Consider the following 16,633-nt stretch of genomic DNA (forward strand, 5'->3'; position numbering starts at 1 on the left):
GAAGAGAAAAAGAAGCAGAAGAATCGACAGGATAGAGACACACCAACAGCCAGGAATGCTTGCCTCATACACCTCCTCCTCCTCCTTCGGACGATCAGAATCTTCGTCACTCCCCATGCTGTATGTATCGATTCTTCTCCTGTTTCCGAGAATGAAGAAAGAAAAGACAGAATTTTATCCACCTACACCTCTCCCTCTTTCTTTCTTCTCCTTATCAGCACTTTCTTACTTCCTCTTTGTCTTCTTACAGTAGCCATGAGACATGTCTCATCTTCACAGGAAGGAAGAGAAAGGCAACAAGATTCGAAACTTATCGTTCAAGCCAACGACCCCTAACGATGACAGAGTCTCTCTTCTTCTTTTACTTTCTCTTTCGCTTTCTTCTTCTTCTCTGTGTTTTACTCTCCTTTGATACAGCATGACTTCCAAGCATCATGATGACAGAATATGTCTCTCCTTCTTATTTTTCTTTATTCTTCGTCTTCTGTATCGTCTTCCTCTTCTTCTTGCTTTTCTTCTTTTTGTATCTTTTCTTCTTCACGATGGCGAATGATCAGTCACCGCGAAGTTACGTCGATACATCTCTCATCCGATTCGCTCTTACCTCCCTTTCTTCTTCTTTTCATTTGTTTCTTGTCTTCTTACACCCCCACTCTCTCCAGTCTTCTTCTTCTTCCTTTTCTCTGTCTGATACCACCTCTTCTTCTTCTTCTTTACTGCATGCAGGGTTTATCGCTCAGTCAAAAGAAGAGAAAGAAAAGCTACGAATACCTCCTTCAGTCTCTCCCCCTCTTCTACTCTCTTCATCTGTTTCTTCTTTCTCTCCTTATAGCAAATCTCTCGAGGTGGGAAGCGGAGAAGGAGAGACTAGCTCTTCTTCTTCTTTAGGGCTGTCTATGCAAGATGATGAAAGAGGAGAACAAGAAGAAGAAGAGATGAAGATGACAAGAGAACACCAGAGAAATCTATCAGAAGTAATCGTATCTCTTCCTCTTCTATCTCTTTCTTCTTCTTCTTCTGATAAGCATAGCAAGAAGAACACGAGGCGCCCAGAGAGAAAGTCTCAAAGCTTCCTGACAAAAAGCGGAGAAAAGAAGAAGAAGAAGAGAAATGGAGAAGGAAAGAATCTCGTCAACATGTCTTCTTCTTCTCTTCTTCTAAGTAACAAGATAAACGAAAAGAAAGATCCTTCTTCTTCTTCTTCTTATGCTCCTCTTCTACAGAAAAGACAGGAACAATCTTCTTCTTCTTTTTCTCCTCTATCTCTTGCGTCTCTCTCATTTTCTCCTTCTTCTTCTTCTCTTCTCCCTTCTTCTTCTTCATCTTTTCCTCTCATCATGAAATCTGCATATACGTCTCCGTCTTTTAAGATAAAAGGTCTTTCTCCTTCTTCATGCAATTTAAAAGAAGAGAAGAGAAAGGATTCTTCTTCACTCAACTTTGCAGAAAATTTAACACGACAAAAGGCTCTTGGGAGAGAAGCAAATCATCTTCTTCCCGCTGCTCCTACTCGCCTCTCTAGCGCCTCTTCTGATAGACACTCTCTACATCCGTTCTCTCTATCTTCTTTCAGTTCATCTTCTTCTTCTTCTTCCTCTTTGCCTCATGTGTTGTCTCCGGGGAACTATGAGAGAAAAGAAGAAGAGAGATGCAGGCATGGTGTACATACACTTCATACTTCGCATGAAATAGGAGGAGGAGGAAGAGATACGAAGAGAAGTGACGGAGGAGAGAGAAAGAAGCTTCTCGAGACGGGAGAGAAGGAGAAGAAGAAGACTTTCCATCCTGATCAGAGGTGTTTGAAAGACCCGCTAAGAGGAAACAAGAAAGAAGAAGAGAAAGCAGAAGACAGAAAAGAGAAGAATGCGATGGGAAGAGTTGAAGATACACCTTGCTTCTTAGGTCTAGATGAGATTTCGCCTTCTCCTTCTCCTTCTTCACTTCCATCCTCTCCTCCTGCAATCGTACCTTCTCCTTCTTCTCCGTCTGTTTTTTTTTCTTCTTCTTCTTCTTCCTCTTCTTCTCCTGTCCTGTCTTCTTCTTCTCCCTCGTCTTTTTGTTCCTCTTCTTCTTCTTCTTCTCATCCAAGGTCTGATGTACGTTTGGATCAAATGCCTAGTGGCTTGGCGAGTTTTCTTTCTGACCCGAGACAAGGAGAGACGGGAGGAGAAGATCTAAACTCAGATCGAATGAAGATTCTTTCTCCAGGTGTACATACACTACCTTCGTCTTCTTCTCCTCATGATCCTGTTCATCTTATATCTTCTTCTATGCCTTCTTCTGGATCTTCTCTTATCCTGAGGAAGAAAGATAAAGATCTCCGCCTAGATCCAATGAAAAGAGATTCTTCCTCTTCCTCTTCTTCTTTTCCTCCTTCGTTGTTTGGTCGCAGTATCAGAGGCAAGTCTTTTTCTTTAGAGAGGGCCTCTTCATCTCTCTCTAACGATAGCTGCATAAGTGACGAATCGAAGAAGAAGAAGATTGAGAAGCAACGGAGAAGAGGTTCTTCTGCTATACAGATAGGAGGGCATGAAGACAAGAAAGAGGATGATAGACACGAAGAAAGGAGAAGCTCCTGCTCTTCTTCTTCTTCTTTCTCTCTTCCTGCTCTCCCGCCTCCTCGCCGTTTGACGTTTCCACCGAGATCTTCTTCTTCTTCTTCTTTAACGACGAAAGAAAGAGAGGAAGAAGAAGAAAACGAAGGAGAGAAGAAGAAGATTTTGAAGAAGAAAGATTGCGTAAAGACACCACATCCCTATGCCACTCCCTTGAGGGGAAAAGAAGAGAAAAAAGAGGAGGAAAAGAGAACAGAAGAAAAGAGTCTCTATGTCGAAGAAGAAAAGCCCGGGAGAGAGAGAACCCCTCCCCTGATGGATGAGAAGAGAGACACATCTCTTCTTCTTCTTCCTCCTCCTTCTTCTCCTTCGACCTCTTTCCTCTCAAGAAAAGAAAGACTTCCATCTTCTATGAGAGGGAGAGAGAAAAGGATTGATAGGAGAGAAGAAAGGATAGAAGAAGCTTCCTATCGCGATCATCATTCTGGGCCTCGAAGTCGATTAACAGAGAAGAAAGATCTTGTTCTTCTTCTTTCTCCTCCTCCTCCTCCTCTTCTTCACTCTAAACAAAAGAAGAGGAGAGAAGGCCTTACTCGAGAAGAAAAAGAGCAAGGAGAAATCCTTTATGCGTCTCCATCTCCTTTCAAACTTTCGCAAAGACTTTCTTCTTCGGATCTCCAAGTCTTTCTTCAAAGTCGCTTGACGGCAGCTCATTCTTTCAGTCGTTAAGGAAAAGAAAGAATGAAAGAAAGAAGAAAAAACATGAGAAGGAAAGGGATAGGGTTGTAGTTAAGAAGGAAGCAAAAGAAGAAGAGGAGAGAGGTCTCATCATTCATTCATCTATCTCGTCTTCGTATTCTTCCTCTTTCTCTAATACAAAGACGCCTCTGCCGAATTCTGTCTATGCTTTAGAACTTCTCTATATCTAAAGACATCTACAGGGAGAAACGTCTATCAGGACGTTCAGCTTCCCTCGTTCATTCCTCCTCTTCTTCTTCTTCCTGCTCATTTTCTCGAGAAAGTTTCTTTTGGTGACTGCCCCTCTCGGTTGCTCGTCTTATATACGGTCAACTGAGGGGGCTAGGGTGAAGGCTAGGGATACTAGAAAGAAAAAAGGAAGGGAAGAAAAGGGACCAAGCAATACATAGGGTACATAAAGATAGACACAGGTAAATAGAAATACAGATTCATATATATATATATATATATGTACGTCTCTATCTATTTATCTATCTATCTTTAATCTATCCATGTGATATTTAGGTGTATTGATTCTTTCATCGCATCCCGTGATCTTCTTCTTATCGTAACGAGTTCTCGGAGGAAAACTACTTCTCCTTCTACTTCTTCTTTTCCTCGCTCTCTCTTCTTTTCTCTTTTTGTCTCTCTGTAAGAATATCTATACCAAAAAAGAGCCGAGAGAGAGGGAGAAAAAGGAGATATATATATATACATATATGTCTATATATATATATATACATATAGGTGTGATGCAGTCGTGAGAGAAGAGAAGGAAGAAGAAGAATTACTTCGACCATTAAGAAAGGAGCGTTCCATCTTTCATCTAAAAGCTTTTCTTTAGACATCTATTCTGTTTGGGAGCATCGATTCAAAGAATCGCTATAGTGTGACTTCGAAAGATGAATCGATTGTATAGCATCGATTCTCCCTGGTGTCTATACACCGCACAACACATACCTATAGTCAGACTGTATATGCTAGTCCTTTTTCCACCTCCCTCGAGATACGATCTATGCTGCTTTCAACAGGAGTTTCCCAAGAAAGAAAAGAAAGAGACAGATTCAGAGATAGCTTTTAGGAAAAAGAAAAAGACACAAACCTCTTCATAAATCACAGTTTTCTCTTTGGAGAAGCAGAAATGCAAGAGAAGACAACTTCCATCTTTCTTCATGATGAGACACAAACTAGCTAGGAAAATTTCCTTTCACATGAAACCTCCCTCACTTCTCCTGTGCAAAGAAGAGAAAGAAATCTTTCTCTCCGTTACACTCGAGCCATTAAAAAGCCAAAAATGCGAAAGAGAAAGAACGAAAGGAAAGCACACGACTCTTTCTCCTTCTACTCCTACTGAAGCTCTTCACACTCTCCTCTTCCATCGCCTCGTCCTACCGACCAGCTGTATGTACACCCGTGTACACACATATATATATATATATACATATAAGAGCTTGTCTATTCTGACCATAGATGTAGATACCTGTAGAGGCTTCATCTTCTGTAAGAAGAGAAGAGAACCTTTTCTCTCTGTAGACAGGGAAGGGCCATGGTATGGTCTGAGAGAGAGAGAAGTAGGGAGATGTCGAAACACAGTAAAAAGAAAAAAGAGGAGAAGAAGAAGGAGAGAGACTTAAGAAGGAAGATAGATGAAGAAGCGCCAAGAGAAAGAAGAGGGAAAATACAACAGAGGAAAATAAACAAGACGAAAGAATAAGCAGTAGAAGAAGGAAGGAGAAAGTTGAAAGAGGAGAGAGAGATCTCATGGTGTCTATTTCTCTCTCTCAGATACTATAAACGACTGTCGAGAAGAAGAATGAAGGAGACGGTCATAATAGAGATAGAAAGAATCTTCTCTCTTCATAAAACATCTCCCCCTTCGTTTTCTTTCTCTCTTTCTTCTTCTTCTTCTTCTGTTCGCTTCTTCTCCTTCATATTCTCTTCACAGTCATCTCTCTCGAAATCTCTCCCGTTGTGTCTCTCCTTTCTATCTCTATTACGACCATCTCCTTCATTCTTTCTTCTCAACTCACCGCTTTCTTTCTTTCTTTCTTTCTTTCTTTACTTTTTCTTTTTCTTGGATCTATCTTCAAATAGAAGGACATCTTCTCCAATGATGAGACACTCTTCATTCTCGCCTCTTTCCCCTCCTCCTCCTCCTCCTATCTTCTTTTTCTTCACTTGATTTTTCTCTTTCTCATCTCTCTCGTCAGCTGTCTCGTCGTCTCCGTCTCCTTTTTCTTTTTCTTTCTTTTCATTCTTTCTTTTGTTGATTTGAGGGGGAGAAGCTATCTCTCTTTTCTGTGATGTTCTCTGGAGATTTTCTTCCTCTTGTTGACGTATCTTTTCTATTTGTGCTTTTCTTCTTCTTCTTTCTTCTCTTCTTAGCTTAGTCTTCATCTTCCCACCCCGGTCGCGACGAAGAAAGAAGCTTTCCTTAGGAGAGGACGTAGAAGGGCGATGCAGAAGAGAAGGAAGAGAGATAGATGGGAAAGGTGAGAGAGAGAAAGGCTGAAAAGAATGAGAAAGAAGAAGAGAGAAAGCAATAGAAGAAGAAGGAGAAAGAGAAGAAGGAGAGAGCCTTTTTATAGGGAAAGGAAGAGACAGAGAGTAAGAAGGATGGAGAGAAAGCGAAGAAGAAGAAAGAGAGGGAGAAGAAGAAAGAGAGGGAGAAGAAGAGAGGGAGGGAGAAGGAGAAAAATTCTCTATTGGGACAGGGTGGGGAGAGGGAGAGAAGGAAAGAAGAGAAGAAATCGAAGAAGAACAGAGAGGTGCAGAAGAAGGAGGAGACAAAGAGTGAGAGAAGGGAGAAGAAGAAACATGTGAAGGAGCTGAAGGGGTGGATGTCTCCACAGAGAACTCTTCTTCTGACGAGTGAGAAAAGCACAGAGATCTATGTAGATTGCGACTCCTCTGAGAGAAGACAGAAGAAGAGAGAGAAAGAGGATGTATGACCTCATCATCTGACGAAGAAGGAAATGGTCGAGGAGATTGAGAAGAAGAAAAAGAAGAAGAAGAGGAAGAAAAAGAAGAAAACGACGAAGAAACAAGAGAGGGAAGAGACGAAAGTAAAGGCTCTGGGTCCTTCTGCAAGACAGATGCAGTGGTAGTAGTCGAACTAGTTGCCGAGGTGTACATACACCTGAAGAGAAGTCTCCCTTGGAGATGTCTCCTTAGCTTCTCTTTTGCATCACCATGAGAGCCGCAAAGAGGAGAAGAACTCCTTCTGACAAATGAAAGACTAGACGTCATCTTTCTTCTTTCATCTTGAGAAGACGTCGAAGAGAGAGAAGGATAGATCTCGCTTTTTCTTGAGAAAGACAGGTCAAGATTCTCCTTCCTCTTGTGAAGGAAAGAAGAGATCTGTCTAGTACATTGATAAGAAGAAACACCTTTCTTTCGTAGAAAGAATGTGAAAGGTATACATGTTGCTTTTCTCTTAACCTCCATCTTCATTTCTCATCTTATCCTCTTGCTTTCTTCTTCTTCTTCTTCCTCCAGAGAGGTGTAATGAATGTGTCGATATATATGTGTCGGTGTGTCGATTGTCTTTTCTTTCTTCAGCTAGCCAGCTAGCCTCAAACCACCTAGCCAGCTTCAGATTCTCTCCTTTCCTCTTCTCTAGCATAGAAGAGCTTTAAGGAAGGCTCCCTTCCCAGACTGAAAGAGATACACAAAGAGAAGAAGAGAAAAGAAAAATTGAAGTGACGAATTCTTTCGTTTCTCAAGTCTAGCTCGCAGAGAGAGAGCTAGGAATCGAAATAAAGAAGAAGATGAAGAAACTCACACAAAAGCACTCCATGGAAAGATGTGGTATAGCAAAGAAGATAGAAGAGAGAGACAAGAAAGGAAAAGGAGACTTTCGTTTGACGAAAGTGTGAAGAGATGATTTTTCTTCCTCACTCGTCTTTAGACTCGAGAGGAGAAAGAAGAGAGAGGGCCTTTGAAACAAATAAAGAAGAAGCAAAACTATCCTTTTCTTTTTCCAATCATTCAAGACGTGCAATTCGTAGAGAAAGGAGAAACAAAGTCAGGAGAAATCTTTTTCTTATCACTCACACCTTCCTTGCGTTCCGTCTCCTTCAGGTGTATATACACCTCGGAGGGATTCTTCCTCTATGGGTTGAGTAGAAAAAAACCCTTTTCCTACGTCTTCAAGATTCTTGCCTGCGTTCATCAAGGCGTCTATATCTATCTATCTATCTCTATATCTCTCCTTTCTTTCTTGACTTCTCCCTTGGTGTTTCCGCTGCATGCGTCTGTGTGTCGTACGTACACTCCGCATGCGCATGCATTCGTCTATTTTTTCCGTAGAAGACAGAGACAAATCGAGATACAGACGAGGAGCGAGACACACAGGCGGGAGGAGGGAGGTAAAGAGAGCGAGACAGATTGATCTTCTATATTCTCTAGAGTAAAGACGTTTCCTAGGGTGTCCTTCTTTATCTCTAGATTCCTAGTCTTTCTCCTTTCTAAGTGATATCTTCGGTCGAAACATAAACGTCTTCTTCTATTCTATCAAAGAGAAGAAGAAGAAGATCTCTGTTGTGCGGAGTCATCCAGTGTGTAAGAGTGAAGAGAGAGACAGAAAAGAACAGTTTATCTTGACTCCTTGTCTTTTTCTTTTCTCCTCTTGTTCTGTATTTACCTCTAGCTGTCTCTCTATCCCCTGTCTCTCTCGGCTGTTTTATTTGGAGACACATAAGAGCATCTATTTCATTGCTTTTGAACTTTTCTTTGTTAGAAAAGCTTCTCTCCTCCATCTTCTAAAATCTCTCTTTTTTCCGTCGAAGAGACATCTATACATGCCTCCTCTTCTTTCTCCCTCTTAATGTTTGAGAAAGTCTTTCCTCTTTCCTTTCTCTTGTCTCCTCCTTTCATTTTTAAGATAGATAGATAGATTCAAGGTACAGATAGATAGAGAGACTAAAGATAGATAGGTAGTGGCATTTATATAGAAGCAGAGAGATGTATGGGTTTGCATATAGTAGATAGGTGTGGACAGCGGCGTGTAGAAAGTCGCTCGAGGGTAGAGAGGAAACAAAGTGACGAATGAATGATCGGTCAAGAGAGCAAACACATGCAGGAAGAGGAGAAGAAGAAGAAGAGACAGAGGAATTCTTGTCTCTCTTTTTGTCTCTCCATCTTTTTATTCTCTTCAGTGTCTATTCTCTTTTTGTCTAGAATCTTGTCATACAAACTTCATGTTTTAACGAAGAAACGAAACTAAAGAAGAAGAAGAAAATAGGAGAAAGAGGAAGAAGAAGTAGAAGATGGAGAATAAGAAGAAGAGCAGCTTCACACGTCACCTATAGGCCAGAACCTCTTGCTCTTCTTCTTCTTTCAGTCTTCTCTCTTTTTAACTCTTTCCTAGCTGTTGTCTATCTATCTCTTTACTTGTTCTCTTCATTCATTTCCTTCTCTTAGAATCCTTTATTGTTTGGATCTCTTCCTCTTCTTCTTCTTCGCATTCTTTCATCTTCTTCTTCTGTTCCTCTTCTCCTCTCCTGTCCTTGTTGCTTATGTGAGGAGAAGAAGAAGAAGACAAAATGATAAAGGAAGAAAAAGTCCTCAAGAAGAGAAGAAGAGGAAGTTTTGTTTATTCTTGATTCATCTCTTCTCTCAGGATGAAGAGTCAGTCCTTTTCTCTTCTCCTTTTTTCTCTTGTCTTTCTTTCATCGTCTTCGAGTAGAACGAGTAGAAGGAGAAAGAAAAGAAGGAAAGACGAGGATGAAGAAGAAGTAGATGAAAAAGATGTTTCTCTTGACGAGCAAGGGAAACTCTCCTTCTCATCTTCTTCTTTCTCTTATTCAGCTCTCTTCTTTCTTCTTTCATCTCCTTATTCTTTCTCTCCCTCTCCCTATCAGTCTTTACGAAAGTCTCTTCTTCACCGTCTTTCTCTCTTTCGCCAGTCTGTTGTATATCTCTCTTCTTCTTCTTCTTTGTCTCTTTTCTTCTTCTTCTACCTTTTCTCTTGTCTTCTTTTCTTTTCATCTCTAACGCCTAGTGTACAGGCTGTATCTCTCTCTTCTCCACAATCTCCTCTCTTGTTTTCTCTTTCCTCTTGTTCTTCTCCTCAATCTCCTTTTTCTTCCTTTTCTTCTTGTTGTCAGCTCGTGACGGAAAGAAGAGGAGAATCTCCTCGAATTACGCCCTTATGCCAACCAGCAAATTTTCTGTTAAGAAAGAGAAGAAAAACGAAATTTTCTCTTTTTCTCTTTTTTCCTCTTGTAAGGAGAGGAAGCAAAAAGCTAGAAGAGAGCTGTCACTCTTCCACATCGGTATGGTCATCGCGTGTCTTGCCTTCCGCTGTCTATACACCGCAGACATCCCATGAAAACAGCCGAAGAATGTCTCCTCCTCTCTTCTTCTCTTCACCTAGTAAACGAAAGTCCTCTCTTTGTACATTTCCTTCTTCTTCCTCTTCTTTCTCTTCCTCTTCTTCTTTTCTTACCTCTTCTTGCTCTTCATCTCCTTCTTCGTCTTTCTCGCATACGCGTCTTCGCGCCTTAGGAGTAGAGGCGGCGAATGAGGAGAGAGAAGAGAAGAAGAAGAAGGAGAAAGAGATAGAAAAGAAGGGAGATACCGACTGTACAGATGATGTGCCTGTAGAGAGAAAGAGAGAGAAGAAGGATGACAAAGAGAAAGAGGCAGACTTAGACCTCGAAAATCCGAAAAAGCCTATCAACTCTTCCTCCACCTCCTCTCCTTCTTCTTCTTCTTGTTCGTGTTTCTCTTTCAAGAAAGAGACTTCTCTCACAAATGAATCTCCTTCTTCTTCTTCTTCTCCTCCTTCTTCTTCTTCTCTTTGTCTTTGCTCGTTGCTTTCATCGAATTTGCTGACAGGAAGGGAGTGGCTGAAGAGAGCTCTAAAATATCTCTCTTCTGCATCAGCCTCTTCTCTTCAAGAAGCGCGAAGAAAGCTCCTTTCTCTTCGGTCCTCTTTTCTTTCCTCTTCTTCTTCATTTTCTTTCTCTTCATTTTCTTTCTCTCAGTTTTCTGTTCCTCCTCGAGTCTCTCAGAGACTTCAACGTGCATGGAAAAGGTCAAGAGAGTTCGTGAAGGAATCTCTTCTCCTTCTTAGATATGGCTCGGTCCTAGCGCTAAGAAGGATCGCTTTAAGCACTTCAGTTGTCCTCCTCGATGCCTGTGGAGCTGCGGCTGTAGAAAAAATCTGTCACTTACATGAACAAAGACAATCTCGTAGACGTCTCCCTTCTTCTTCTTCTCCTTCCTCTTCTTCTTCTTCCTCTTTGTCTTCAGCTTCTTCTCCTTCTTCAGGTGGGATAGAGAGGAGAGGACTTGTGCGTCGTTGCCTGTTTGCTCCGCCCCGGATAGCTACGACGGCTGTGCTAGCGCTAGCTAGTGTCAGTGCTGTGTCTTATATTGTCTCACGTCGATTGTCAAGAAGAAGAGAGGACAATCGACGGGAGAATGAGACAAGCAAAGAGACAGACGAAGAAGATTTCACAGAGGAGGAAGAAGAGGATTATACAGATATTGAAGAAGAAGAGGAAGAGGAGGGAGAGGTAAAAGATTCAGGAAAGGAGAAAAGGTCTCTAGAATGTGAAGATGAAGATGAGATTACAGAACCCACAGAAATCGAGGAAAATGCTTCATCATATAAGACCTCCAGGTGTACATACAGCTCAGAACCAAGTCGGTCACCCTCCTCGCCATCTCCACAAGAATCTCTTCTTCTTTCTTCCCCTCAGGGAAGCAAGTTTCTCGAATCTTCTCTTAATGAAGATGAAGAGAGAAATCACTGCACTTCTGTTCGTCTTTCTCAATCTCCAGAAAACTGCCTAGATCAAGCAGAAGAAGAAGAGAAAGAAAGACGTTTGGCTCCTTCTTCCATAGACAAAGAGAGAGAAGAATCGAAGGAGAATGACAATGCAAACTCTTTTCTTACTTCTTCTTCTTCATTAGGGAAAGCGCAAGCCCCGATCCTATCCGTAAATACAACAGAAGAAAGAGATGAACGAAATCTCCAAGACAAGGAATGCCCTTCTCATCTTTCTGGAGACGTTCCTATAAACCAACACGCAGACACCTCAGCATACACAGAGAAGAAGAAAGAAAAGGATGATCTTTCTCTTCTTCATCTCTCCCCTCTTTCTTCTACAGATTGCCAAGAAGAAGAAGAAAAGAAGAAGAAGAATGAAGAAGAAGAAGATAGAGTGTCCTCTTCAATCAAGACCGTCTATATGCAAGGACACCTACCCGTCTCTTCTCTCGCCTTATTCTCTCCGGAGACCCGTCGCTTTCCTTCTTCGCGTACCTCTTCTCTCTTCAACGTGAGAGAACATCTTTCAAAGGCAACATTTCTCTTCGCTAAGAAATCGCTCCCCGGGAGAATCCAAAGAAGTCCATTGCATTCTCTGGACGGAGAGATTCACTGCGTCGAAGGAAGACCGACTTTTCTCTCGTCTTTCCTAGCGTATATAGGGAGAGAAATCGAAGGAGAGAAGAAGAGCAACAAGAGCCTATGGAGAGGGAGAAGAGCAGAAGACGAAGAAGAGAGAGAGAATAAGCGTTGCTTTCCGAATTTAAGTCAGAGGCATCAAGATCAACGTTTAAGTTACATTATAGCCATAGGTGCTATTCTCATTGCAACTCTTAAAGGATTTATCTCTCATATCTTGTAAGATATATTTCAGACCATATCACCTAGCTGCTTTACATATATGTATGTTCGCTACCTTAACTCATCTCTCTTTCCAAGATATCTGTCGCATGCGGCGGTAGGAACACGTATGCTTGATGTCTCTCACATCCATGGATTACCCCTTTACGCACTTTTCTCTCTCTCTCTCTCTCTGTATAGCCCTACAAGAATGAATGTATGTACATAGGACGAAGAGACCATATGCATGAATATGTATGTATGAATATATATGTACGTATGCCTATGTATGTATATATATATATATGCTTATGTATATCTCTCTATACATGTAGGTGTACATACTTCCCTTATGTATGTGGTATCAGACGCATGCGAAGAGACTCGTGTCGGCTCTTCTCGGCGGCGTGTCTTTGTCATAGACATATATGAGTAGGTGGATTTGTCTTCATGTGGGAGGAGAGTAGAATGAAGCTCTGCATGTATGCTCTTTATGTCTCTGTAGACAACTCTACCCACATAGACATAGATTCTCGTCAAATGCATACCTAAAATATAACTGCTGACACGCCTAAGACGTTATATCTACCTATCTATCTCTCTTTAATCCTCTATCTGTCTATCTATCTTTCTTTAATCTATCTATCTATCTATTTATCTATTCATCTATCTTTAGCTTATGTATCTGTTGAAGTAACTGAACTGTTGGCGTTCTTTTTCCTTGTCTTTTCTGCGTGTCTCTCTGCGTTTTGTGAAGAGAGAGACGCCGAGAAGAAGAGAGAGTGAAGAAGGCGTTAGAAGAGTATCGACAAGAAGAAGAAGACTTCGTTAAATATGGACCAAAAAAGAAGAACAAGAAAAAGACGAAGAAAGAAAAGAAAGACAAAGAAACATAAGAAAAGAAGAAAAGGCTCTTCTTTTCCTTCTTCTTGTTCTCTCTCTAGCGACGAAGACACAGAAGATGAAGATAAGCGAGAGAGAGAGAGTTTTGAAGTATCTCCTTTCTCTTTTTCTTTATCGAAGAGAAGAAGACAAAGAACGGAAGAATAAGAAAGAATGAATGAAGGGAGAAACAGACATCTGAAGAAAGAAGAAGGAAATGAGAAGGAGAGGAAGATGCAGAAGGAGAATAAGGAAGAAGCAATTTGTTCGCTTAGGAAAAAAGAAGAAAAAGGATGAGAAAGAGGAGAAGATGTGGACTATCGAAGAAGATAGAGAAAAGATAAAGTCAAGAAGAAAGACACAGGAGAGATGAAAGATAGAAAGAAAGAAGAAAGAAAGAAGTTGTTTCTCCCCTGAACTACACCTACTCCTCAAATAACTCCATTCACGACTACCGTATCTATCTCTTCTCTTATACATCATCCTGGCTCTCTCTTCCTCTCTCTCTGCCTCTCTCTGCATATATGTATATATATCTTTCCTTGTCTGTATATGTGTCGTATGAGAGAGGCGTGTGTAGAGTGTGTATGGATCATGACTAGCCAGGCTGACCTATCAAGACATGCGTACATACACCACAAAACACTCTCCTTTCTTCAAAACACAAACCCTTTTTAAAGTTCTTTCTTTCGTATCTCTTTCTCTCTTTTCTTCATCTTCATTCATCCTCTTCTTTTCTTTCTTTCTTCTTTCTTCTTGTTCTCCAACTTCTTCTTTTGCGCTTCCTCTTCTTCTTCTTCTTGTTTCAAGTTGTGAGTTTTGAAGAGCTAGGTGAGGTCTCTTTATCTTTCAGTTATTCTTCCTTCTCCTTGTTTCGGCAAAACTTTCTATTCAAAGCACACATCATAAGAATGAAACGCATGCATGCATGCATGCCCTGAAGAGAAGAGTTTTGTTTGGCTGCTACTGGAGTTTTAGCTGAATAGGCAGGTGTACATACACCGCGGCAGGAATATGTTGACGCTGACGTCGTTGTATAGTGTGTAAAGACAGAAAGAAACAACAAGAAGATTTCTCTATCCCGAAGCAGAGGAACAAGATGACGAAATCGCAGAGAGAATAAATTTGCATTCCTCCTTCAATCAAACTTTCTTTCTTCTCTCTTCCCTTCTTTCTTCTTCAGAGAAAGAAAAAGGAAAGACAGAGAAAGAGTGAGAGATAAAAAGCTAGTCAATCGATCAGTCTCTCTCCAAATCGCAACACATTACGTTCAGTTGTTTTCTTCTCTCCTCTTCTGAGAAAGAGAATTATGACGTTAACAAGTTTTAGGAAAGAAGATTCGGAAAGACGGAATTCTATCATAGACACTGAGACAGATATAAAGATAGATCTAGATAGAGAGATAGAAAGATGTGTAGAGATATGTAGACGTATGTATTGCTTGGTCCTATCAGAGAGACACTGTACAAAGTGTATAAGTAGGTGTAAAGACGTAGAGTTCAGAGAAAAGAAGAGACGTTCAGGAGAAGGTGTATGTCTTGACTTCTGTTTCAGGTGTATGTACACCTCACATTTGAAAGCTAAACATGAGCCTGTGGTTTATCTTCTTCTCGAGTTTTGTATGTAAAATGAAGGACAACTCAACTGATACACACAGAGACAAGATAAAGGTACAAAGATAGAAACTCCCGAGAAAACTAGTTAGAATTCAAAAAGAAGAAGAAGATGCTGTACGATGACTGCATGCGGACATTCCTCCTCTCTCTCTCTCTTGATAAAGTTGAAGTCGACAAAATGCCGTTGAATTGACAAAAGACGCTAAGGAAATTTGATACTTTCGATGTCTCATACAAGATGAGAATAATCTTCCTTAACAAGCTACTCCAGGCTCCCCGTTGCTTGTTAAATGATCTGAGGCATCGGTGTACATACACCCGAAAAAACACGTACACATACACTTCAACATGAAGATATATCATCAGGGTGAGAGGATTTCGATTCAACACATCGCAGTTCAAAAGCTTTTCTGTTCATTCACACACACTCCTTTTTATCTTCGTGTTCTTCTCTAATCTAACCCATTCCTCATCCTTCTCTATCTCTGTCTCTGTCTTTCATCGTCTTAGTATATATATATATATATATAATCCAGGTAAACAGATGTACGGAAGTAAAGATAGACAGATAGATACAGACTGACTGACAGAGAAATGCGAATATATACATGGATAGAGAGATATAGGCTAACAACATACAGGTAGGGAAATATTTGCATGCAATCGATATCAATGACAGATACACATATTTATATGTATATCTTTGAATAAATATATATTTATATATATACCTTGGGATGCCTGGAAGGATAGACGAAATCCCTATAGCGATATTCGGAACAAGAATAGAAACAAACGACGGAAAAGAAAAACATACACAGACACGTATATTTGAATATACATATCTATATATATATATAGATATGTATATATATATATATATATATTTGTGCATCTCTACCTCTGTGGAACTCGTACTGTCCCTCTCTTCACGAGCATATGTTTACTGACATACACACGTACACACTTTGATATATATCGATACATATATATATATATATGTATATATATGTATACATGTGTACAGATGTATATGTATAGATATCAGAAGGTATATATATAGCCGATTCAACTGTGAAGAAGTGCTTTCTTCTATTGGCGTTGCAGTGCCTACTAAGTGAAGGCACGCTGAGAAGAAACAAACGAAAAAGGAAGAAGAAGAGGAACCTTCCTTCATGCTATGCCTAAAGATACACAGACACATAGATAGACAGGTAACCAGATTCTTCTGTTTTCTCTCTCCATCTCTTTGACTTTTCTTGTCTTCGATTCTTCTTCTTCTTTTCTCCTTCTTCTTCTTCTTTGTGTTTTCCTTTAAGAGAGGTTCCTTACATGATCGATGATGCCGAGGTGTAGAGCATCTTGAGGAGTGAGGAAGAGACCTTTCTTCATTAGCCCAAAGACCTCTCTACGGCTCTGTAGATCTTCTCGATCTATGCCTAAAGCGTCGGAGAGAATTTTAGATTGATAGGCTTGACTAGAAAGAAGAAAACGTGCATGCGACCGAAGCTCTGATGGAGAACGACCTGATAGGCTCAAGTAGCGAGGAAAACCGACAGATATACTACAGACAAAGAAGAAGAAGAAGGAGATGAGAAAGCGAAAGAGAAAGAAGAGAAAGAGAAAGAAGGAGAGGCAAACAAGAGGAACAACCCGATGATAGCAGACATCGAGAAAGGGGACTGAATTTTATACATTTCTTAGGAAAAATGTCAACACACGTCAAGATAGGAATGAGAAATCTGAAGAAAAGAGACAGACGAATAGACAGATTAGGGATATAAAGATAGACGGATAGATGCATGGTAGGTAGACTGGTAGACGAAACATACATAGAAATCGATTGAAGGTGTAGACATAGATGGATAGATAGAGAAAGACAGGTAGATAGTTCGATAGATAGGGTAGGTGCGTTTGTCTCTATTGGTAGGATATGTGTGTACATCTTCTACATAGATCTACTGAAGAATGGATGGATAGTCACGTGTCTATAGCTTCCTATGTATCCAGGGGAGAGACTGATCTTTCAGATAGCCTGTCCGAGAGATAGATAGATAGATATAAGTAGCTGTATGATATATGGTAAGAATGAGACGCCTTCTTTGTAGATAGCTGGATAGACAGAAGAAGACAGATAGATAGATAAATAGATTAAAGGTAGATAGATAGATTAAAGATAGATAGACAGATTAAAGATAGATAGACAGATTAACGATAGA

The 16,633-nt window shown here is 40.5% G+C and overlaps 6 protein-coding genes across 6 annotated transcripts in view; 2 read left to right on the plus strand and 4 right to left on the minus strand.

Moving 5' to 3' along the window:
• Positions 1–2,359, minus strand: part of CSUI_006085 (uncharacterized protein) — an 8,357-nt gene extending 5,998 nt beyond the window's left edge. The window contains exon 1 of the mRNA XM_068066250.1: positions 1–2,359. This exon is cut by the window's left edge and continues 1,609 nt beyond it. The gene's annotated coding sequence lies outside the window, so the exon portion shown is untranslated.
• Positions 2,360–4,052: 1,693 nt separating this feature from the next.
• On the minus strand, positions 4,053–4,665 carry CSUI_006086 (uncharacterized protein). The gene has a single exon (XM_068066251.1). The coding sequence runs from the start codon at positions 4,465–4,467 to the stop codon at positions 4,318–4,320; it is 150 nt and encodes a 49-aa protein (XP_067921768.1). The 5' UTR covers positions 4,468–4,665; the 3' UTR covers positions 4,053–4,317.
• Positions 4,666–4,777: 112 nt separating this feature from the next.
• CSUI_006087 (uncharacterized protein) lies at positions 4,778–7,386 on the minus strand. The gene has a single exon (XM_068066252.1). The coding sequence runs from the start codon at positions 6,744–6,746 to the stop codon at positions 5,352–5,354; it is 1,395 nt and encodes a 464-aa protein (XP_067921769.1). The 5' UTR covers positions 6,747–7,386; the 3' UTR covers positions 4,778–5,351.
• Positions 7,387–7,719: 333 nt separating this feature from the next.
• Positions 7,720–12,033, plus strand: CSUI_006088 (uncharacterized protein). Its single transcript, XM_068066253.1, has one exon. The coding sequence runs from the start codon at positions 8,918–8,920 to the stop codon at positions 11,936–11,938; it is 3,021 nt and encodes a 1,006-aa protein (XP_067921770.1). The 5' UTR covers positions 7,720–8,917; the 3' UTR covers positions 11,939–12,033.
• Positions 12,034–12,732: 699 nt separating this feature from the next.
• CSUI_006089 (uncharacterized protein) lies at positions 12,733–13,540 on the plus strand. The gene has a single exon (XM_068066254.1). It carries the CDS (start codon positions 13,351–13,353, stop codon positions 13,474–13,476), a length of 126 nt encoding a protein of 41 aa, XP_067921771.1. The 5' UTR covers positions 12,733–13,350; the 3' UTR covers positions 13,477–13,540.
• Positions 13,541–14,276: 736 nt separating this feature from the next.
• Positions 14,277–16,633, minus strand: part of CSUI_006090 (atp-dependent clp protease proteolytic subunit) — a gene marked incomplete at its 5' end in the record, with an annotated part of 2,761 nt that continues 404 nt past the window's right edge. The window contains 2 exons of the mRNA XM_068066255.1: positions 14,277–14,709; positions 15,729–15,978. Of these exons, the coding sequence (XP_067921772.1) occupies positions 15,729–15,978 (250 nt within the window). The remainder of the gene's footprint in view (positions 14,710–15,728; positions 15,979–16,633) is intronic.

The sequence above is a fragment of the Cystoisospora suis genome (assembly GCF_002600585.1).
Source record: "Cystoisospora suis strain Wien I chromosome Unknown contig_3037, whole genome shotgun sequence".
Lineage (NCBI taxonomy): Eukaryota > Apicomplexa > Conoidasida > Eucoccidiorida > Sarcocystidae > Cystoisospora > Cystoisospora suis.